Here is a 26333-nt window from a genome sequence, read left to right as displayed (position 1 = left end):
GCACATTATAGTATAACTAACGATAAATTTTTTTTGTCGTAAGATTTTTTCTGAAAAGAGCCTCAGTCTTGGATGTTTAACTGAATGACCGATAATCATCAAATACTTAGTGGTTCTACTAAAAGACCGATCAGCATTAACACTTGGCAGTCATTAGTAACGACCAATGAGCATCGAATACTTGGAACAGAGAGGCGAAATATGTCAAAAGTATATTCAAACTCATAAGTCGGAAACAAACAGACAATGCCGTGGCAAAAAACGAAAAACGACGAAAAGACAAACAACAGTACATAAAACTAACATAGAAACTAAAGACTGAGCAACAAGAACCAAACCAAAAACCGGGGGAGATCTCCGGAAAGGTAAGCAGATCCTGCTCCACATGTAGCACCCGTCGTGTTGCTCATATAAGTACCAACCCGGTAATAAGTCTAATTCGGTAGGTCACATTCGAGGAAAAGAGGACAGGGTTGTGGTTACAACAATTGGAACATACCCGTTGTCATCTGTGAAACAGATATTCCATACATGCAACCAACTGGTGATGACATCAGTAAAATTTTCGAATGGATGATTTCTACTTCACCACTTGGAACTCCTGGTTCAACAGCTTCCTTGAAAGCAGCAACCTTCAAGCAAGGAAATCATGATAGGTAATGCATGCTCTGGTATCATATCAGCTGGGAATAATATACTCCATATGCAGGTGCTGCTGGAATGTTGCCACATAGAAATGAAAAGTTCACAATTGGGAAGCTGAAAGCATATCTTTTGTCGTAAAGTTTTGTTCTAAACCGACCCTCATTTTCAATTTCTAGATGTAAGACAAGATATGAAGCAGACTTTTCTGTTGTATCTCTTATTTCAAGTGCGATGGGATAGATGAGTTTAAAATAATCACCAAACTTTGAGTTAATTATTGAGAAGTCAACGTCTTTATGGCGGAACGTGAAGTATAATGCTAGCTTCTTTTCGTTCTTCCTAAGAAGCTCTTGTATGAAGTAAGCCTCATATGAAAGAATGAACAAATCGACAAGAAGAGAAGCAAAGTTGGATGCGATAGGAATGTCGATTGTTTGTTAAAAAACACGTCCTCCAAACGTAACAAATATGTTGTCAATCAAGAAATCAAGCATCTTGATGTCAGTTTCAGATAATTCTTTGTTTGAATCAGAGTGATGTTTTACCATTTACGATTTATCCCTCCCCAAGACATGACATTTGTATCTACGTTTACCATTCTTTTTTGTGAAACAAAGAGGACGTTGGAAGTTTACCTGAACAACCGATCAGCATCAATACTTGGAGTATTTAACGAACGACCGATCGTCATCAATACTTGTAAGTTTTACTGAACTTCCGATCAACATAAAATACTTAGAATATTTACTGAACCACCGCCCAGAATCAATACTTGGTAGCTTACTGAACGACCGCTGTGCATAAAACACTTTGAATTATTACTGAGCGACTGCTCAACATAAGACACTTGATAGTCTACTGAAAAATCGATCATTATCAATAAATTGGTGGTCATAAGAACGACTGATCAACATCAAACACTTGGCTGTCACACAGAAGGACCTATCAGCATCGAACACTTTGTATTTATACTGAATGACCAGTCTGCATCAAATACTCTGTAGTTATATTGAATTACCGACCAGCATCAAACACTTAGTAGTCATATCGAACAACCGATTAACATGAAACACGTAGTATTTATACTGAATTACATAATTTGTAGTTATACTAAACGGTCAACATCAAACACTTGATCTGTTCATCACATAAAATTTTAGTACAATGATAATGTGTTTCAAAAGTAATATTTCTTACATATGTTTAAGAGTACAGAAGTACAGAGTCTATCTAAATGTCTTGTTTATGGCAATATTGTGTATGTTATAAAGTCTATAAAACAAGTACACCACATGCAACTAAAGTCATTTTTGAACTCATGGAGACCTTTCTGTCGATCTGGAAAAGCCAATCCTACTGAGGAATGCATGGCTTGTTAACTTATCACACCCAAAATAGTGACACTAATTATAACTTTGCAAAAGACTAACCGAATTTTACATAAACCGAAAACCTGTCTAAACCAAACATGTTCTTCAGTCCAGTCATATCAAATGTTATGCGTTACCTGATCTTCCACTCACCTAGAGCTGATATGTTATCGTTTTCTCTTGAATCCAAACCAAACATCTGGGTTTTCGTGAATCCATACCGTAAACGATGTAGAGGTAATTGTGCTTAGTATCCGTCTTTTCATGTGCATAAGTCTTGTTTGTTTGTATATTCACTGAGGTTAAACTAATGACCGTAACTGCAGTAAAATATGACTTTCCTACAATTCGTAAGAATAAGAAATCATTCTGTGAATGTTTTTGTATATTTCAGTGTTTATCTAAAACAGGAGCAAAACTGGAGAACAGCTTTCACAGAGGTTATTGTTTAAAGGCAGGAAAATCAACCGTACAAAAAAACTGGGAACATGTAGTTATATGTAACTGTAAAAAGTTGAGTTCCGTTACTTAGATTACACGCATGTATTTCATATTTGTACTTTTAGGTTTCTGTGAATGAGTTGCGTGTCTACATTTTAAAACAATATAAAATCAGAAGTATGGCAAAATTGTCTACTACATTTAAAACATTTTCATGAAACATTTTGTAATGGAAGTTATAAAAAAATCTGCAAGAAATATTGGTATAAATATCAATATACCACTTATAAATGTGGAAACAAAAATGAAAAAAGGTGTTTTTTTTCAAAAAATGTATCATGGACTAATTAAAGACGGCAAGGAAGTTATAGTCCAAGAATATTGAATTAAATGAAAACCTTCACTAGTTAATTGAATATATATGACATGCTGCTTGCAAAAATTTCTTTTCGGCTAGATCCGTTTCTTTTAAATTTCAGCGCAGGTTGGGACGGTAGGCAAACTAAAAACTGTATTCCTTGACGTTCAAAATGATATCTCTATTATTGAATATGGACATTATTATGCTCGTCCAGAATATCCGAACTTTTCTATAATTTAAACACCGGAAATAAACCAGATGCTTCTAAAGAAGCGTAACGTCCCGTGGCAAATATGTCATCATAATCGGTGGAGAACAAAGTGTGTTTACCAGTATAAGGGCGGGAAATTTAGACTTGAAATAATGGTATGTAAGTAGATATATTTATTTTGCTTTGCACAGGCCACCTATGGGACCCTCAACGAATTGTTACAATGGTCTTTAAAGGTTGTTGTTAACATACCATTCTGCTATCAGACATAATGTTATACGTTTTCAATTTTATTGGACGTGGTCGTGTATTTATACATTTCACACAGTCAAACGAACTTCTCATATAAGCTTTGAACTTTACTACAGAAGTCTAGATGACCATAGTTCTATACCTTAGTCGCCCTTTGAGTGCTAGATGGCACATTTTTCCCTGTTTATACTTTTAGGCATTTTACAACTAACTGTGGCAATATCCACAACAGAGAAGTATTTACCGTAAACACATCATTACTTTCTCCTTAATATTTCAGAATGCGTTTATTTGTTCTTTGTGTCTTTTTGTTTCCAAAACAAGCAGGCCTGTATCTACATAGTTTTATGGAATTTTAATGAATTTGTTAATATCGAAATGAATTCACTCTACCTTTTTTATGGTTATAACATAAATCACAAGGCTACACAATTCTTTTTTACTTTCCTTAGTATGATGATTTTCGAATTGTTATGATACCCTCATTATAATCGGAAATATGTTTTTAGAGACAATTCATGAAATGTTATCAGTAACAGACTCCAAAAGATCAACAAAAGCGATAGCAACTTACCAGTGATCAATAGTTCGTAACTCGATTTGGAAAAGACAAATCAAGGTAACAAATAAAAATGAGGGAATCACAAGAACTAACGGATACCAAAAATTTTAATTTTTATTTACGCTAAGGTAACAGACACCATCTCGATCTTTTAACGGTAACCCATGTTGATTACTTTATTATACTATAACCTCTGTACGATTTACATTTACAATTTCTACATAGGCAATTACACAAAACATCCTATGAATTTTTTTTTTATTCTTATGAATTTTCAGAATATTTTTTTACAGTTTTTCATCTTCAATAAAACACTTGGTAGTTATACTAAACGACCGATCAGCATTAATTACTTTGAAGTTTAACTGAACGACCGATCAGCATCAACACTTGGTAGTCATACTGAACAACCAATCAGCATCAAACACTTAGTAGTCATACTGATCTACCGATCACCATCGACACTTGGTAGTCATACTGAACGATCGATCAGCCTCAAACACTTGGCAGTTATACATAACGACCGATCAGCATCAAACATTTGGTAGTCATACTGATCGACCGATCAGGTTCAAACACTTTTTAGTTATACTGAACGGCTGGTCGTCATAAAACACTTAGTAGAGATACCGAACGGCCGATCGGCATCGAATACTTGTTAGTTATACTAAACAACCGATCAACAAAAAAAAACACTTGATAGTCTTACTGAACGACCAATCAGCATCAAACACATGAAAGTCATAATAAACGACCGGTCAGCCATAAAATATTGGTAGGCCGATCAGCATCGCACACTCCATAGTTATACTGAACAAACGATTAACATCAAAAACTTGTTAATCTTACTGAACGACCAATCAAAATCAAATACATGGATCATAATAAACGACCGGTAGTTATATTGAACGACCGATCAATATCAATCATTGGGTAGGTATGCTGAACGACCAATCAATAATGTACTTGGTAATTTATATATTGAATTACCGATCAGCATCACACACTTAGTACATGTAGTTATACAAGCGAGCGATCAGCATCAAACACTTGGTAGTTATACTGAAAGATCGATCTACATCAAACACTTCGTTCTCACAAGAAAACCATAGTACAGTGAAAATTTGTTACAATTAATATTGAGGTATTCAGAAGTAACATTTCCGACATATTTGGAATAAGTTCAGTTGAATCTGAATATCCTGTTTTTATGACATATTTTTGGGTCATCAGGACCATGAAATTAAGTACCTTACATGCAATTTTACAGTCATACTTTGAATTCATGGAGACCTTTCTGTCGATTTGTGAAACCCACCCTACAGAGGAATGAATGGCTTGTTAACTGATCACACCAAAAACAGTAAAATAAATTATAACTTTGTAAAAGATTATGCAACATAATCAGTGCAAGTCCTACATATGTGAAGTGTTATGCGTGATTGATTAAGAAGATGATTGTTGCCTGAATGCTCTTCGATAAAGGTTGCAAGTTTGCTATAAGGTTTTAATGGGGGCTCTGTTTTTTTTTAATCAATCATCGAAATTCAAAACCTTTCCATCATGAATACAAGTATTGCTCTATTTCCTGTAAAATACGTCTTATGATAGCTAAAGTATTCATGGTAAACTGTCTATTCAATTTAAATCATTTTTATAGAAAAAACGGCGTCGGAAAATTGTGTCAAGTGAACAGATTTATTAAAGACGTATTAACATGTTAATTGAAAAGATTTAAAATTTGAATTTGCAATTAAAATGTAGTACTGATCAGCTTCTTCACAGTGTTCGAAATCTAGACTTATCTTAATTCAATTTTAAATCTGATATTTCGTTATAGCTATAATATTTGGATACTCATGGGTTTTTCATGCGGACAAAAGATGGCAACAAAGAACACTAAATATAAATATATAAACCATAAAATTACGAAATAGGAAAAAAATAATAATGGAAAAGCCAAAACAAAATTTTATTTAATTTTTGAAAGCAAGGATATTAGTGCACAGGTTATGGTGGTGTGGAAGTCAATACGATTTAACGGCTTTAATAAGCATGCAAAGACCGGAAATATGGAGTAAACTTCAATGACTCGGGCAAACCCTAAAATGAAAGACATAACGCTTTCGTTTTCTTTTTGTGTAGTGGTACAAGTGCATTACATGTATATGTATAAGAACTCAAGTATATTCGTTTATTTGATTTGAAACAATAATGACAAGGACACCATATGACATGTAGTGATTTAAGTGCAGATACTTGTAATCAAAATAAAAATTCTGCGAATTATTTCATTTTGTTCCTGCATCATCCATATCAGAACTTCTTAAATTAACTTTATACGAGCTTAGGGTAATAAGTTACTAGAAATGTATATAATTGAATGACTTGAAGTTATAATTGATTCTAGGTTTGATATGGGAGTGAAATTAGAATCATCGGAAAAACTAATGACCAAAAAACCTATATAGAAATCAAGTATTTAAAAAAACTTTTCAAAAATTAAACTTGGATTTTACCTTAGTAAAGACGGCAATATTTTCAATAACGAAGTTATAGTCCAAAAATATTAGGTTATGAGTAGCTACTCAAAAGGCTTAACATCCAGTGGCAAATATTTCATGCACACTCTGGTGAGAACAAGTTCGCAACAAGCCAATTGGTATAGGTTCTGTAATGTGAGTCCATAGGGATTGGGGCTGGACATTCAGACTGCCACTGGAAATTATGGTATGTTAGATATTGACACATATAATACACTGGTAAAGGCCACATGTGTAGCCCTCAAAAAGTTGTTGCAAGGGTTTTTTAATGATCAGAGAGTTTAGCACTCTTCCTATACAACATAACAGATCTAAGGTCCCATTCCAACCGGACGGGGCTGTGTAAATATATCCCGCACAGACAAACGAACATCTCTGTATAGCATAGCTTCCCCTGCAAAACAGGAGAAGTTAAGAAGTTATGTCTATACCTTCGTCGATCTTCGGGGTGATATGGGACATCTGTTGTTCAGATTATAGGCAGTTACAATTATGTCAATATACACATCAGATAAGTTAGTTGCCTTCAACCGCAGCAAATAATTATTTCCACTTTCAAGATTGAGACTATCCATCTTTTATGATTCAGAGTGCGGCCATATGGGTTTTGTATTTTTCATGAGATTTGTTTCACACAAAAACAGGCCTCAGGCTGTATCTCTTAGCTTTATGGGGATAAAAGGAATTTATTAATTTCAAAATTTGAAATTTTATTTATGTTATCAATCACTAGGCTGCAAAATTGTTATTCTATTATTTTGATGATTTCGAATCTGTATGAAATCATCAATCTACGTCAGGATACAAAACCTATTATTTCGGACATGGAAACTACTGAAACTCTATTCGGTTAATCGATTATCAGGTCGTTCGGTAACGAAATGTTCAATCAAGAACACGCAACAGTTTATTTCTTATTGGAAGCATATTTAGACGACTGAACTTTTTTCATGGCGTACTGATAGAAAAAGAAGCATTGTTAAGATTGATGTCTATTTTCACCAAAAGGTCATCAAATCATGAGCACAATCAAACCATTTACATGATGCAGACGGCGCTCCGATGAAAATAATCTGAAATATGGCATTTGATTTACCTTTCTGATATTAATCAACATTTGTCATTTGTAATCAAAAGTTTTAGATTTTGTAAAAAAATAAACGAAACAAAAACAGATGATTTAATATGGTCTTTTTCTTACTTAAAATGATAATAAATTTATTGATTACAAAATAAAAACTTAAACGTTCTAAATAGTTGCTCAAAACACATTGAAAAAACATAAAACCGCAAGGAAACAATAAGATACTATCAAATGTGACTGTATGATGATTATAAATATTAATAAGAATATCATGTGTACATTCCTAGTGGCAGAAAATCCTTGCATCATATTCAGATAAATGGAAAAATTTCGCATAAATCCAGTCACCGTAAGATAAGTTTAATAAATATTATATTTTTTGTACTTATTTAATCATTATCAAGATTTTATACCGTGGTATGTGCTAAATTAAAAGGTCACTTTACTAATAACAGCACTGTAAGTGTAGTATATGTCAGAAATCATACAAAACATCATATATTGATTATAACGGTTATTTAAAACTGAGTGCAAAAAGGGTGTTTCAATGTAAAAGAGAGGCGAAAGATACCAAAGGGACATTCAAACTCATAATTCAAAAATAAACTGACAACGCCATGGCCAAAAAAGAAAAAAACCAACAGACAAACAACAGTACACAAAAAACAACATAGATATAAAGTTCGAAAACAGGCAATAGATGTGAAAGTATGTCCTCAATGTTAAAATAAAAATAAAATCTGGAACTCAAAAGAACGAAAAAAACTCTAGATACAATACACACATTAGCAAAAGAATTTCTTCCTATTCTCACTAAGAGACTAATAATTTATCAAATACAAATATTTAATATTGATAAAACTAAAACCAATAATCTAAACCTTCATTATCAACAAGCATAGACTTCCTGTTTACAAAAATTACATTTTTGTCAATAATCGTCTTTGAGGAATTTAATGATGTCTGTTTATAAGATTGATTGATTGATTGATTGGTGTTTAACGCCACTTTCAACACTTTTGTGCTATTTCGTGGCGGTCAGTTGTTATTGGTGGAGGAAGCCGGAGTGCCCGGAGAGAACCACCGACCTTCGGTAGGAAAACTGACAATCCTAGTCAATTAAGATTGGAGTCGAGTGCACCTGCCCCGTGCGGGATTCAAACTCACAACCGGCTAGTGATACAGTAGTTCGTCTACTTAGACCAGTCGGCCACCGAGGCCCCTCTGTTTATAAGAATAAGGCGATGTAGTATAATTGCCAATGAGACAACTATCTACCAAAGTTCAAATGAAGTGGATGGATGCAATTATAGGCAACCATACGGCATTCAACAACGAGAAAAACCCATACCGTATAGTCGGCTATAAAAGGCCCCGACATGAAAAATATGAAGAAATAAAAATGAAACAATTCAATAGAGAAAACTAACGGCCTAATTTATAACAAAACAATTTACGAAAAACATATATGACAGACATGAACCAACGACAACCAGTGAACTACAGGCTCCTGACTTGAGACATGCACATAAAGAATGTTTGTGAGCGCTCAACCCTCCCCTAACCTGGGACAGTTGTGTTACAGCACAGCATAAGAACACACTATAAACATGTTGAAAAAGGCTTAACACATCAGATCGATACAACATCTAACAAAAAACACAGACCGGACTTGGCAGGGTGTATATACATCCCTAACAACAAAATGACACAAAGTACAGATCTGAGAGTACTCGCAGTTACTGACAGCTATTTCAAAGCCAACAACAACCTATAAAAAAATCATGTATCTAAGACTAAAATATCAATCAGTACACATCCAACATCGATTGGATTTAGTGTAAAGGCATCATTAACAGTCAGAAAAAAACATGACCTTGTGCAATACAATTATAGGTATCGACAGAGTGTAGTATCGTAAAAGTGCATATGTGTATAACAATAATATTTAGTATTGTTTTAATTTACTGATAACAAAATCTATTTTTATACCAATAAAACATTATTCAAAGATCTAATTACATGTTGAATTGGTAACCTTTTAGAATAAGTTTATTTAAAGGATTGATAAGTTTACCCGGATCATATTTAAATTTCAGGGCTCGGTAAACAACATCACCGTAAAATTTAGGATGTGCTATTCCGTTTGAAATAAGTTTTCTGCAGACACACTTGCAAACCAAATCCTTGTATTTATGGAAGAATTTGTGGTAACGAAATCCCTGACTTAATAATTTACCAGTTATATAAAAATAAGAAGATGTGGTATGATTGCCAATGAGACAACTGCCAACAAGAGACCAAATGACACAGAAATTAACAACTATATGTCACCGTATAGTTAAACATAGATAACGCTAATTGAAATCCAAAACACGGGCATAGCAAACGAGCTGGGATATATAAACACCGTAAGACGGTGCCAAAGGAACATCACCGTCCAAAAATGGAAAATTAACAATGGGTAAATTCTTGTGTAGAGTTTCTGGTATAAAACTGAAATATCTTAATCTAGGATAGGACAGTTATTGCTGCTGATATTTGATTTATTTAAACTAAGTTCATTTGGGTAAATTTCGGCAGTATATTTAGAAAATTCTTAATTATCTAACGAAAAAATATCATCAAGATAACGGAAAGTATTGTTGAATTTATCAATTAAATGGAATTTAGATGGGTCTTTACTGAATTTGCCCATAAACTGTGATTCATAATAGTTCAGATACAAGTCTGCTATTAAAGGGGCACAATTGGTGCTTATAGGATTACCTACAAACTGTCGGTACACTTTATGGCCGAAACGTACATGCGGTATGTGCTTTGCTCATTGTTGAAGGCCGTACGATGACTTATAGTTGTTAATTTCTGTGTCATTTGGTCTCTTGTTGAGAGTTGTCTCATTGGCAATCATGCCACATCTTCTTTTTATATATAAATGTTGTCAAGGAGAAAATTTACAGCTTTAATCATCTCATCACACCTCCAGTTAGTATATCTAGCATATTTACCTTTCTCATTTGAGAAAAAAGGCTTTATATGCGTTGCAGCAAATAGATTTGCAATCAGATCTATCAAACGACAATTTAAATAGATAGGAAAAGTTTTGTTTGATAAGATTGTGTGGAAGTGCTGTATAAAGAGTGGGAAAGTCAAAACTGTCAAACAATCAAAAGGACCATCAAACGCACGTCATTTATCTAAAATATCCAAAAGAATGTTTTACAATTCAAAAATGGTTAATTCCACTATTTTCATATGTTTTATCACAAAATCAAAAATTAACGATAAGTTCTTTGATAGTAGATAAGGAAATCGTTAAAAGCACTGACAGATTAGTAATAGAACACTAACTAAAGGCTGAGATGAAACGATATTTTACGGGTTTTATGTGTAGATTAGGTAACCAATACATAGCGGACCGTTCAAATGTTCAGAGGAGCCCTTAAGCTGAGCTGTGGTAGTGATATGATTATTCACTATATGACTCTTTTTGGAGTGTACGGCCTGGAATGTAGTTGAATGTATAATTTTATTCTTAAGGACTTTCGTGTAGTATTTACGTCATACCACCACCAACTTGTTGGCTCCTTGTCGGTCGGTACGAACACAAAACGCTTTGCGAGTACTTGAGTTTTGTTTTTAGTATTAGAAATGGGCATATTACTTACTCTTTTAATTATTTCTATATTATTTTCGAAATATGATATACGAATATCAACTATATTCAGACATTTATTTAAATAGGAATCAAGTGACTTTTTTGTCAGATTTCTCCCGTTTACACCATTTTTACAATAGGATGAAAGAGCATCTTTAATAACCTGACGACACTCTTCCCAATTTATTTTCGACAGTGGACGATATTGTGATCCTTTTTTCAGAAAGTTTATAACCTCTCTGTCTTGAACGATGTTGAGGTCCCCCTGTAATTACATGGCCATAGGGATCCTATCTAAACTTCGATGTTTCACAGTTTCACGTAGAAGGAACATTATTTTCTATACTGACGTCTGATGTAGCTGACGTATAATTAAAAATTAAACTTCCACTAGGTTTTTTTATACGAATAAGAAATAATAGGTGGCTATATGTTATCAAGATATGGAGGTTTAAAGTATTGAACGGTAGAGTAATGAAAAATACTAGACAAATTCATAAAATCAATACCTCTATTAATGTATTTAATTCTTAGAAAATACTTTTTATGATCTCCAGTTTTGTCAATTTGAGGGAACAGTCTAAGGTGACAAAAAGCTGTAATAATATTTTACACTCATATTTTGGACTGAAAAACGATATTGTATCACACTCGTTATAAATATTATATAATTTACTAATTGGCATTTGACCCAGTTTACATAATAATTGATGTCTACCATTGTTTTTCACGGACAACACCTGCCTCTTATAAGAGCTTTTAAAAACGCATCAATTTAGATTGTTTTTATTTTGACAGATGTACAAACAATTTACTTCAGAATAGACATGAAAAATGGAAACGATATTCGTCAAAAAATCATGCACATGAAAAGTTCTTGATTTACAGTAAATGTTCACAATTAACAGTTGTTACACATGGACAAAGTTTAAAAAAAAAAGATGATATAAAGTACAATTGAACATGATTTGATTTTGTAATTCCAATGAAAAATCATCTATATTTCTCTAGTTAATTTTTAACGCTGTGTAATTGTATACCCTTATACATAGATAAAGATATTCACTAAACGTGCAAGTGAGGAAATGACTGAAAAAATGAGAAAAGAAAAAAATTGTGATGATTTGGTTCTATACCATGTGCTGCCGCCTGCCTGAATCTTACTTGTACATGTTATTAATACAACATTAACTTAAAGAACTGATAGAAATAAAAATTGGTTTTCATTATATATAAAAAAGCAAAGACTTATGAAAAAGTTCTTTATAAATGTCTTCTTTCATTAAAACAATGATGAAATATGATATAATGGCAAATATTTACTGTTCTGTTCATTTAATTTTATTACACGGAAACAATATATAACCACATTTTCGAAAAAGTTCTAATAAACAATTTGACAAAATAGAATCATACAATTTCGATCAACACAAATTTTAATCTAGAAAATATAGATCAGATACGTCTACACCATACTAATTTCATTTTTTTTTCCATTTATTAATTAATGTAGCTGCAGTACAAAGGCCAAATGTATTTTACAAGAAAACATCGATTGCACATGTTTTAATATACATTCAAGGATGAATTACAAAAAATAATTCAGCGTTTGTGGAAATATCCTATGATGACAATTGCCGAAGATTCTATAAGCTAAAATCGGAGTTGTTGATTAAAAATTACCTAAAATGAACTAAGTTCCAAGCAATATTCACAAACAGAGACATCATAGTATGATATAGTAGAAGACAAGTTTCACCAGGCTTATTTTCATCTTTACTGGTATTTCATTACTTGTCATTATCAAATGTATTAACCATAATACTGAGTTTCGGTTAACAGACATTGAGACGGTGAGTTTAATTTTACGGGAACATTTCTATATAAATTAAGCCTAAAGTTTTAATCCGAAGTTAACATCAGATGCATTTATTGTTTGATAGGCATTTTTGGTTTGTTTCAGGTTTATAATCACCATCGACGTACAAATTCATATTATTTCTCATGTTTGAGGTTTCCATACTACTTTAAAATTACATCGTTCAAACGATATTTTCACAAATGAAAACATAAAGCAAAATCGAATAATATACAACATCGACATGAAATATGAAAAAGATGACAATTGGACCAAACTGCAGCACCTGTATTTTTTTTTTAATCCCGTCTACTTTAAAATTCGTTACCGTATTTATAAGTCATTAAAGTCTTTATCTTTTTATCTGTAATAGAAAACAAGCTCCTCTGCACGTATATGTCCATTTGCGAGCAACGTCTTCGGAACATAATCCCTGCATTTTGTACGTTATTTTGAGTCAATCAATACAGTGAACATTAGGAGGGCACTCATGACATCATATTTTTTCTTTTAATATTTTAAGGCTAAATAAAGTGGTGCTGCCTTTCATAAATTTTCATCAGCTTGTTCTTCTGGTAGCCCGTGCTGTTCTACATATGCAGTATGATTATTATTTAGCCATGGTGTATTTTCACATATTTCTATATCTTGTCCAGTAAATTCCTGACTAGTCTTTACGTCATAGGCATAACTACTTTGTGTTATAGGTGATTGAGTAATATTCAAAGTTGGGGATGAATGTAGTTCGTGTTCGTTTGGTCGAACTCTGTCCCCTCTACTTGTTACACCATTTGAATCCGAATTCCGGTGATCTTTCCATGATTTGGTGCGTGACGTAAATGTTGATCGCCATCTTGAACTTCCCGATCGGTTTAGTGTGTATCTCCTCCAGGCTTTCTTGAACTCATTTTGAACCTAGAATTTAATGCAAAATGTTAACTAAAGTAAGGAAGGTTTAACCCGAACATTAGGATACACAGGGGCGGATCCAGGATTTTGGAAAGGGGGCGAAGTATGTAAAGAATATTTTTTTGGACCTTTTTTTGGCTAAAAAACATAAAATATGTGTAAAATGCAGCTTTTTAACGGTTCCTGACGTAAGGCATGTATATTTTATAGTTAAAGTGTAAGGGTTGGACATTTTTGATGCCGTATTCTCCCCATTAATTGTCTATTATAAAATGATTAGATGGATCCCAAGCTATGTACTAATATATTTGATGTGGGACTTGTCAGTAAAATATTGACATGGAAAATTCTCGTTTGTTGTATGTTTAGTTAGCATAACGTCACGGATTTCTTGTTGTAAACAAGATATACGCCGGGCTATTCAATGAAATTTACAATACGACCGACACGAGTTAAGAAAGACAAACAAGCATTTTTTTTCCAAATGTTTGGTTGAAATGTTTCATCCAACAAGGGAAGTGAGGGGTTTCAAATCAACCAAAGGCTACGAATGAGTCTGAAATGACAACGAATATATGAATGACGGTCGACAAATGGAGACATAAAGGCCACACCCAGCAGGCAGGTTGCAGTCGGGCCTTGAAAAAGTAAAAATTACGCCCGTTTTTTTATTCATCATGTTCATTTAATGCTAAATAATTCTGTTGGAAATTTTTGTTTCTAATAGCAAAAAAAGTGGACAAGATTATTGTTTTCAATCCAGATACGGCCAGAATTTTTGTTTAAGGCAAAAAGCAGGGTCAGAATTTTTTCTCTCAAACATCTCAGACTGCCCCCTCAAATCAAATAGTCCGTACCTTAGACTTTAAATCTATCTAGAGCTTATTGACTGGGGATCATTATTCGGCTATGTTATGAATAGGCTGGAGCGTGTTGGGTTAAACATGTTTTCGTAGGTAAATAATATTGCAGTGGAACTTTTTTTTCATGAAAGTGTACTAGAGTATTACTTTCTGTTCAGTGGAATTGTGAAATAGAAGTCAATAAATACGTTCTTGCTCAATCTTTTGTCGCTTTGAAGGTGTCATGCTTGTCATCCTCAGCCTAAGCAATGTGTTACTGTAATTTGAATTTCAAAATGAATGAGTGACGTTTTTTCGACGCACTGGTCAACTCCACCGTAGCGAATCACATGATTTTGACATAATCAATAATATATTACAGTAAATACGAGCGAAACATATCTTTATAAGTAAAGAATTGCCGCATAAAAATTAAATACGCGGAAAATGGCAAAGTTCACGAAGTCTAGTCTGATTAATCATTTTCCAAAAAAAAAAAAGAAAAAAAGTGCAAGCAAAAGGGGGGGGGGGGGCGTACGCCCTCTACGCCCCCCTCTGGATCCGCCACTGATACATAAAGATGCACTATACGATGAATGTCTCCTACCATAAAACCTGTTTTAATCTATAAAGTTTTGTGCATTGCAAGATTCTTATAAAACCCCAGGATTATGAACGTCTTTCATAAGTTAATATATCAAGTGTTTTTCTGTTTCTTTCACCTGTAATTGTTGAATACCGATTTTTACATCGCGATGACTTGGGGTCAATCCGATGTATTGCTATCGCCTAGATTTCCATTATGTAAATTAGTTTTGGGTTTGTAACCGATTTATAAACGTGATAAATATGCGCACATAAACGAGTGCAAAATAACATTCCTTATCGTTTGATATAAATACATCTCTTCAATGAATACTGATAAAAATATTTTTGTTTACAACATAAATTAATAACATGAAAATGTTTTGTAGTTAGATATATATATAAGTAAAAAATCATTGATAATATCAATGCACACGTACCGAAAAATTGTGTTAAAGCATGCGAAAGAATATCTCAACGAACGTTTTGCGACAATACCGGCAAGGACCGGTAACTCTGTAATTGTTTTTGCGGGAAAATATGAATGCCTACTCGTATCCAATTTTTTACAGAAAAGTGTCCACCATGCACTTGCATTGCACTATTATTAGAATAGTAGAATATAATGATATACAAATGGATGCAAATCATATATATATGTAACTGTTATTTTAATATAATATATAACAGCAAATCAGTGTATACTGATTTGTATCACTACAATATAATAGTTATTACGGTGAAGTTGAATTTCCTGTCATTTATTCATCATCCACGCACGAACTTGTCTCAGAAAAAAATATATCTCTGTACATTAACCTCAGTTTCAGGTAAAGAGATATGTTGTTTTTTTGTGAGACAAGTGCTTTTGACCATCCTCAAGAACTTGTGGTCATCCGATGTTCAGTACTTCAGTACTTTGATATAAACTATCATGAAATTTAAGACATTCTAACTTTCAATTCTTCAAGTTTTTTTCTGTTTTCCATATGGTGGTTAATATCTTTTAAGTAAACATTTGAATACGGAACACTTTTATAACTTTTTGAAAAATCCATTAATTATTGAAGTTTGCCCAAAATGTCTTGTATTCGCGAAATATGTTTTGTCTTTTGTCTGTTCGTTTGGTAGGTAGTAAAGATTTAAACAAATTATGTCTTACTCATGATAACTATTTATCAAGTTTTACTTGAAATTAAATACTTAGACTCGCCACTTACCTCAGAATTGAAGAAACAAAACAACAAAGAAAGGATAAACCCCTGTAAATATATATGTTACAAAAGTAGGATGTACTATATAAAAAAACAAATAAAGTTCAAATAAATCATCAACATATTGTTTACAAATATGCAATAATTTCAAAACTGAAAATTATGTAAGGTCTTTCATTTCCTTGTTTAACACCCTGTTGATAGCTAGATTTAGCAGATTTTTTATTGTGTGTTTTACATCTTCGACAATTTTTTACCTGGTTTAACCCAATCCGAAAATTAGGTACCTTTACTAAGTCAGAATATCTGAACCATGCGTTATTCGTAGTTGTTTATCTGTATCTCTACTTGTTTTTCGGAGCAGTCGTGTGTTGTTGGTTGGTGTTGTCTGTTGTACTGTAAAATATTTTGGGTGATTCTATTGATCATGATTAGGTATGTATTATTAAATATTGTCCCCCGTTGCTGTAAAACTTGTAACTGTTCCATTAATGTTACCATCAAAATAGATACGACTGCAAAAGAGATCCCAAAAATACCTCATGGTTCTTTTAAAAGAGAGGCGAAGGATACCAAAGGGACATTCAAACTCATAAGTTAAGCTTAAGCTTTGGATACAAAAAATATATAACAAAATATTTACACAGAAGCATGTCACGAGCAATAAAACCTGCGACACAAATTGTTCTTATATCTTAATATATCATTATAAAATTTACAGTGCTTATCTGGTACGAGTGAAGAACATTTACATTGCTTACCTGGTACGAGTGAAAAAAATTAACATTGCTTACCTGGTACGAGTGAAAGAAATTTACATTGCTTACCTGGTACGAGTTAAAGAATATTTCCAAGTAGAAGTAAATGAGCAACCCAAGACCTTTTGACTGGGTCTCCACAATTTGAAATATTATACTAAACACCATATAGTGAACACCAAACAAAGGGATTAAAACAAGCGTCGACTTGGCAAGTCTCCTGAAATGAAAAATGTTGATATCAAGAATAGTACAGACATGTTTTGTCACAGAGTCTTCATCGTCTAAATATTCATTTAAGACACCAATTAGGCGAGTCTGAATGCTTATACTCGTTGTAATATAGGTAAAATGCGTCCTTACAAAACAAAGGAGCTTGCCTCAATAGCTAAATTTCATTCAAAATTGCTAATTTCAAAGTAAGCATTTTTGATAGAAGATATTAAGAAATACAAGAGTGTTGAAACTAAAGATATACACTTAAACCTGTGTTCAAGTAAAGCAACCAGCAGAACTATGCAATATGCAATCCTTTTATAGCCAATCGTACATGCAATGATGTAATCTAAGCAATCTATGCTAATTGATCTATTTTACAATTATATCAACATCTAATTACTGTTGTCATTATAAAAGATGTCAGAGCTATATTGTACAAAATGATGACAAACATTATGCTTATCAATTAAAAAAGAGAAAGATAAAAAATATTATTGCTTATTAGTTTTATATTTTTTCAGAATATATCCTTTTGTAAGAAGCTTTTAGTGCATTCTGACATTCATTGTGATCCTTACAATGATTGTGTATATTACACATTAATGTGTCGTTTTTATGTCGTTTTTAAACTATCAATTCGTTATTAACATTTCAAATAAGGCAAAGATGGATATGGCACGAGGTTGATAACAGAACGCATGAATATGTTATAAGATCCCATTGATTCGATGTACAGACAGACTTGTGTTCAGCCTATCCGATTAATCTATGACAACAGTTTAACCCTGTCTATACGATTTAAGAATACGTGCAACAAAAGAGGTAGGCTCAAGTTTACCTTAATTTTATTTCACACATAGTCATTTTCAAAAAATCTTTCAATCTTAACTTAAATTTACAGTATTACAGCTCTGTGTATATACCTTAACATCATTCCCTTCAGCAGGAGCCGAGAAAACTTTGACAAAAATATTCCTTCTACAATGATTAATGTAAAATTTCAAACTATCGACAAACAGGAAGTGGATGTACGGCAGATGTAAAAATTGCTTATTCGCTACAACGACGAACGGACGGACGGACAGACGGACGGAGTCTTGCGGTTACTAAACCTGATTCGGCATTCGGCGACGCAGGTAAAAATATTTAAGAAAGATATTTTTCACAACAACAAAAAAAAAACCCCAACATAGTTGGATGTATAACTATATATGTTCTCGCGGAAAAATTTATTTTGATAAACAAACTTCCTTCGATACAAAATTGAATAAAAACATGTAAAACTAGCTAATTTACTCTAAAATCTTCCAACAGCAACAGGTAGCTCTGGAAAACATCTTAGTATTAAGGAAATATGTATAAAATTGTTATAACATATATTTAGTATACGATATAGACTCTTTAAAGGGGCAGTAGCTACGATTTAGACCAACAAATAAAATGTGATTTGATTTTGTTTGAAAAACTAATAAAAGCTGAATATTGAAAAAGTAATTTGCTAATAGCAGCCATTTTGGTTCAATATCGTAAAGATAAGCACAAAATATCGTAGGTATATATTGGTCATGCAAGACAATAATTCGACCAAATTTGGGTCCGTATGCATGCAACCTCTATTGATCCCACCTATTTAAATAATTATACGAACCCATTGAAAAAGAAAAGGAAAACATTTGCTTTCTCAGGATATTTATGATGAATTGGACAGTTATAATTAAGTTGCAATTAAAAATGGAACATCCGAAAGTATGACTTTAAGTCGATGATGCTTGGATATAACAATGTAAAATCTAGGTTATCGAAGTGATTTGTTTATATGAAGTGGCCGATAACATATTAGTTACTTTGATAATTCTACACTTCATATACAGTCGTATCAGAATGAGTCTACATTTCATTTTACTAACGGGAGAATCATGTATCTATCGTTAGATTATGTAAACCAACCTTGTCAGTAAAATCAAAACGAGATATGTTTGTTTCAAGTATTGACGTTCAGTGCATACATAATTCTTCATATTACTCTTGTTAAAATTTATACAATTACATCTATATCATATGATTATAAAGATCAATTGGTACGCAATCTACAATCTACTGAGCCTTTTGTTATTTGCAATGTTATCTAAGTAAACTTACACCAAGATATCATGATTAACATAAAGTTCAATCAAACCAAAACACCTGCATGATGTTATTTTATAAGTGCCATGAATGCAATATTAATTTTCTTAATTTTTTTTATTCTCGACTGAGTATTTTTTTTTGTTAAGAAACTTTCAATTCTTTACTACCAACAAATACATCCAATTCTACATGCAAGTATTTCGCAGTTCTATTATATAACATACATAATAAGTCATCAAACTGAAATTAATAAAGTAATTTTTTGTACGTTGAGTATACTTTTCAACAAGACATTCCTATAAAAATTCTCAATATATAGACGTTAAAATACATTACAAAGTATTGATTGCTAGTATATGCAAGAAGAAAAGAGGTGCCAAGAAGGCATTTAAAACTCATAAGTCGAAGAGTTAATAATTACATATATACCGACCGTGCGAATGCTTAACAGCCAGTCAAAATCCACCCTTAGTACATTTTGGAAATACTATTGTAAGACCACGTTCCAAACGGTATTAGAATAAAAAGCAAGTAGATGGAATTTGTCATTACAAATGAATTTGAAGGTGTGTGTGCTTTATAAGAGTTCCTCCAGAACATTTTTATGTTCATCGTTATCACTGTGTATTATATTGAAATATAGATTCTACCACTGCAACGAGTAAGATGTGATATTTCTCCTTTCGGGACAGTTAAAAATTATAAAAGATACCAGGTTTGAAATTTGGTACACCAAACGCGCGTTTCGTCTACATAAGACTCATCAGTGGCGCTCGAAAAAGTTGGAAGGGGTAAAATCAAAAACGAAGTTAAAGAGCATTTAAAACCGAAAATTCCAAATAGTTGTGCCAAATACGGCTCCGGCAATTTATTCATGGGGGAAGAACACCATAAGTGTTTTGAATAATTAATCATTTTATAGATATAGAATTTGAAAATGGAGAAATATCGTATTGTACGAGATTAGGTGGTGGAGTCTGCTTTTATATTGGTTTTTAAATGATATGCAGACATTTTTTTTTCTCGTTTTTCCAGTGATCTGCAAAATATAAAAATATGAAAGAAAAAAATGACTGACAAAACTAGTGTCTGATGTCTCCAACTTTCTATTCATATGTAGACCAGCCAAATTAATCTTCAATTTTGACCTATACTTATGATTGTTTAAAGACTTACTTACCTATACCTAAACTTCTTAGTCTCTGGACATGGAGAAGAATTCAATTTGGTAAATAAAACTCTGACGATATTGATAAATATGGTGAAATTAATCTGTAAAAAAGTAAAATCTTTCATCATTATTTAGCAATTATTATGTGTTTAGGACTGATCTAATGTACAGATGTCGACGGATTTTATACAGAAATAAAGAACAGAGTATCTGTAGTACTTATTGGGAAGAAATTTGTATTACATTTTCCCGGCTTTATGTTGGCCTTTTGTAACAAAGGCAGATGAAGGAAGTCAACTTTGGAGTGTGCTGTGGTTGGATGTAAGTATATAATATACTTTTTTTTTATTATGAAAAACTGAAGTGTGTATATTTACAATATAAATTTTGAAACACAATGAAATATTTTCTTGAAAATTATTCGATAAGACTTCCAAATATTCATAAATTTGATGTAAAATGACAGTGGCCATGGATACTATACACAAGCTCCGTTCGAAGATGGTCATGCCACTATTTGACTTCAATTTCTAAAACAGAATAAGAAAGCACTAATATCACACACAACTGTTTTGTCCAGGTTTTTATTATAAAAAGAGGTAAATTTAGAAAATGTTAGTTATGTCGGCTATGAAGGAAAATACTACCGGTTTCCATAAACAGGACGACAGAAATTAACAAAATTATTGGACAGTACAAAAACCCAAACTAATAATTAACACACGACACCTCTGATATATAAAGGCAACAGTAGTATACCGCTGTTCAAAATTCATAAATCGATTAAGAAAAAAACAAATCCGGGTTACAAACTAAAACTGAGGGAAACACATCAAATATGAGAGGAGAACTACGACACAACAGAAAAACAACATTAAAATGTAACACACACAGAAACGAACTATAATATAACAATGGCCATTTTCCTGACTTGGTACAGGACATTTTAAGACAAAAATGGTGGGTTGAACCTGGTTTTGTGGCTAGCCAAACCTCGCACTTTAATAGCAATGTTAAATATAACACTAAAATGACACCATTACATGACATGAATACAGTACAACATTACTGACAGAGAATTACGCTAATAAACAATACAATATAGTACATTTGGACAACGAAACAACAGAAACACTAAAGTGAATAAACAACGAACGACAATGCAACACACATAGAAACAAACTATACGATAACAATTGCCATTTTCCTGACTTGGTACAGGACATTTTTAAGAAAAAAAATGGTGGGTTGAACCTGGTTTTGTGGCTAGCTAGACACCTCTGATATAACAGACGCACAAACAACACCGAACAATGCATAATATAGATTGTCAAACTTGGAACAGGCAAACTGAACAAAATATGTTTGGTTTAAACCAGTTTTACATGCACATAAACCTCTCACCTTCCCATATATATATACCTCATTAAAGTTTAACAAACAGTAAGAAAACCCAGCACAATCCAGATACCAATAGGATAACACCTAATTTGTACAAGGAAACAAAAGACGGCATATAATTTGTAGGTTTCACTCAATTCTGTTGCACTCATTTCATTAATGTCCTATCCTGGTATTCATGATCAAGATACAACAGATATTGTCAAGATCAAGAAAGAAGGTAGAGATGCTAATTATATTCACAGTGACTTAAAAGAGTTCTGATTTTATCTGAACAAGTTTTAAAGGACAAGGTTCACTTTTGGCCTTGAATGTCATCCTTGTCATAAAATATCTAAAAGGCCATAATTTAGTTGTTGAATGGATCTATTTCAAAAGTCTTACTGCTAGGTAATCTCTTCAAAAGAGTATATCATAGACCCTAAAGTCAGCTCATTTAGAAATGTTGTCAAAATACGAGGACGTGTGCATTTTTCGGATATAAAAGCTTCAGGAAAACCTTGGTCGCAACCTACAATCTAATATGTTTTATAACCAAAAGATGTCAATGGTGATATTGAATCCCTGAACACGAAACATTTCTGGATCTGGGATGGCGTCCAACGTCAAATGTGCCAAAAAATGTTATGAATTATGGAGAAAAATTGGACCAAAACTGATGTTACAACACAAACAATCATTATGCATAATCAAATGGTCACTACTTCGTAATTTATAATGTGATGTGCCAAAAAAGATGTTATTTTGTATTAATAGTAATATCACAATTAATTCTATGTGAAATTTGTAGTATTTCGGCCGACTTAAAAAATCATCAAAATCTTAGGGTCAATTTTAACCCTTCATGAACTTACTCCTTAACCACAATGATAATTCGTAAAAAAAACTTGCAATGAGGATCTGACATTGCGTTCGTTCGCTGCTTCGAGATGAATGCCAGAATTTATCTCGGTTCTGTATAGTCTATTTAAAACTAAAAGTTAGAAAAATGACTAATGTCTATTGATATCTAATGTCGTTTATTTGGTGTCTCATTGATGTATACAACACACCTCCTTTTATTCACATTAATGTATTTCTACTTTTCAGGATCGGAGACAGGGTCCTAGGGCAAAAAAAGTGGGGCATCATATGAAGTACAAATTGACGATTTTATGCCCCCAAAACAATTCAGCGTACGCCCTCTATACCCTCTGAATCTTCCAAAAGTTAATTAATTATTAATTGACAAAAATATATACTGAAGTCACTTCGAGGTTATAATTGGATGACATTGTGTTAATTCTGTTCCCATGCAAATGGACCACTGAGTTTTTTAATTGACCGTTCGAAATATGTCCTATATCCTTCTATGAACAAATTCAATTATAATCTGACATACTTGACATATTAAACTTACTACAATAGTTAATAGTATTGGTCCATGAATGATCCATTCAACCCAACGGATGTCATAGGTTGTCCAGCAGCTGAAATTTAAATTGTTCATTAGTATTTGTATCACATGATTGCACTAATTACAGCCATTCATGGTGTTTGGCATGATAACATCGAAAATCTGCCTAAACATCTTACTCTGAAATATCCCTCCTTTTTTTGTGTATACTTTTGGCGTGGCTAGCTACTTATACATCTCGCCATTGTGTTATTGTGCTATGGTCATTTTTGTATTCTTGTTTTATTTTAGCTTATGTACTTTGTCTATAGACTGTCTATATGCCATTTTGTTTTTCTTTGTTGAAATAGTTATTTTTTTTTATAATGATTAAGATTATAACACAATGTTGACTGCACCCCAATTTTTCACATTTTTACCTATTATGTCTGTTTGTTTTGCTCACGGAGGTTAAGCTAGTTATAAAACCAGGTTATATCAACCATTTTCTACATAAGGAAATGCCTGTACCAAGTCAGGAATATGACAGTTGTTTTCCATTTGTTAGATGTGTTTTGAGCTTTCATTTTTCCATTTGATGAAGGACTTATCGTTTTGAATTTTTCTTGGAGTTCGGTATTTTTGTTATTTCACTTTTTCCTTTACAATTATCACCAATAATGTTAGATGAATATTTACTATTGACATTAAAAATCAAAGTACTGAAGTACTAAACATCGGATGACTGCAAGTTCTTGTGGATGGTCACAAGCACTTGTCTCAGAAAAAAAATCACATCTCTATACCTGAAAGTGAGGTTAATGTACAGATATAATTTTTTTTCTTAGACAAGTTCGTGCGTGGATGATAAATAAATAATAGGGAATCCAACCTCACCTGGATAAATATGATATTGAAGTGATACAAATCATTATACTCTGGTTTGTTGTTATATATTATATTAATATTTGTATATTACAGTTACATGTATATAGAATTTTCATCCATTTTTTATATCATTCTATTCTACTATATTAATAATAGTGCAGTGCAAGTGCATGGTGGACACTTTTCTGTAATAATTCGATTTTTCTAATAGATTGGATTTGAGTAGGCATTCATATTTTCCCGCCAAACTTTCAATCTCCCATGCAGAGTTATCGGTCCTTGAGAGAGAGAGCGAGGACCGATAACTCTGAGATATTCTTCCGCATGCGTTAACACGCATTTTCTGTACGTGTGCATACATATTTAAGATTTTTTATTTATATATATATTTCTAACGACAAAACATTTTCATATTATTAATTTATGTTCTAAAAAAAATATTTTTAGTAGTATCCATTGAAAAAATGAATTTATAACAAGCGATAAGGAATGTTATTTTGCACTCGATAATGTCTGCGTATTTATCATGTTTATAGATCGGTTACAATCCCAACACGAAAGTTACGTCATGGAAATCTAGGCGACAGCAATACACCGGAATGCCCTCACAGTCATCCGATGTAAAAAGCAACAAGTTTTGCTTTAAAAAACTAAATGAAAGTTTTTTTTCGCACATATTTGATTGTTAATCTTTTTGATTAACTTTATCAATAACCACCATTTCACATTGTGCGAGAACACAATTATCGTCCTTTGAGTGTAAAAAAATAGTTACATAAAGTAAGCAGACGTTCTGGGTTTGATATAAATATTCGTACCGTTTGTTTAAAGATAACTGATGCTACGACATCAATACACTTACAGTTTATTATCCACTGTCGATCTTACAATCACCCATGGTATAACGAATGCCAAGGGAAATGCTGAAACCATAAAATATAAAGTAAAATAAACATTTCAATGTGATCGTTTTGAATCTCAATATTGAACTCCAAATATTTAATTCTAATCAGTTCAATATGATCGTACGGAAGCGTATTAGCGCCACACAACTTTTTTTTTAATATTTCTTCCTATGTTTGCGTTATAACGCAAACCTTTGCGTTATAACCCAAACCTTTGCGATATCAATTCTTTGCGTTATAACGCAAACATTTGCGAAATAACGCAAACCTTTGCGTTATAACGCAAACCTTTGCGATATAACGCAAACCTTTGCGAAATAACGCAAACATTTTTTTTTCTTATTTCTTATTTAAGATTCAAAGGAAGCAGCAGTTATAAATGGAGGAGGCTGCATACATTAAAATGTATCCTCCTTTGTACTTATAACAAAGAAAAATGCTTGAATATTTAGAACATATTATTGACTAATAATGAGTAGGATAATAGATATAAGAAGATGTGGTATGAATGGCAATGAGACAACTCTCCATCCAAGTCACAATTTCTAAAATCAAACCATTCAATATAGGTCAAAGAACGGTCTTCAACACGGAGCCTTGGTTCACACCAAACAGCAAGCTATACAAGGCCCCAAAAATTATATACATGATAATACATGTATATATAGAACAAAGAAAATTGAGTAAATTGAAGTTGTATCGAAGAATATAAAAAATCAACCCTGCTAATATAGCTATAGCCAAATATAAATATACTTCCAAAGTAAGCTCTCGTTTGAAGATTATTTAAGGTTGGTTAGATCCATTGACCAAACAAGCTACCTTTTTGCAATAAAATGAAGATGTTTTATTATTAAAATTATGTTCTCTACATTTAAATTGCTACCCAAGTATCTTTAAGTTACTTCACTAGATTGAAATGAAAATTTCATGAATTTCTATCAAAGAATCTTG

At 32.6% G+C, this 26333-nt stretch overlaps 1 protein-coding gene across 3 annotated transcripts in view; it reads right to left on the bottom strand.

Moving 5' to 3' along the window:
- Nucleotides 1-11897: 11897 nt before the first annotated feature.
- The window catches only part of LOC127730901 (parathyroid hormone/parathyroid hormone-related peptide receptor-like), a 49237-nt gene continuing 34801 nt past the window's right edge, over nt 11898-26333 (bottom strand). For all 3 annotated transcript variants that reach the window (XM_052239508.1, XM_052239509.1, XM_052239510.1), the window contains 6 exons: nt 25337-25397; nt 23611-23680; nt 20820-20911; nt 17363-17513; nt 16542-16583; nt 11898-13900 (listed from right to left, as the gene is read on the bottom strand). In XM_052239508.1, coding sequence (XP_052095468.1) covers nt 13532-13900; nt 16542-16583; nt 17363-17513; nt 20820-20911; nt 23611-23680; nt 25337-25397 — 785 coding nt within the window. In that variant the 3' untranslated portion in view covers nt 11898-13531. The remainder of the gene's footprint in view (nt 13901-16541; nt 16584-17362; nt 17514-20819; nt 20912-23610; nt 23681-25336; nt 25398-26333) is intronic.

The sequence above is a fragment of the Mytilus californianus genome, unplaced genomic scaffold (genome assembly GCF_021869535.1).
Source record: "Mytilus californianus isolate M0D057914Y unplaced genomic scaffold, xbMytCali1.0.p SCAF_2, whole genome shotgun sequence".
NCBI classification, from domain to species: Eukaryota; Metazoa; Mollusca; class Bivalvia; order Mytilida; family Mytilidae; genus Mytilus; species Mytilus californianus.
Note: the sequence above shows the minus strand (reverse complement) of the source record. Positions and strands in the feature narration are given on the sequence as shown.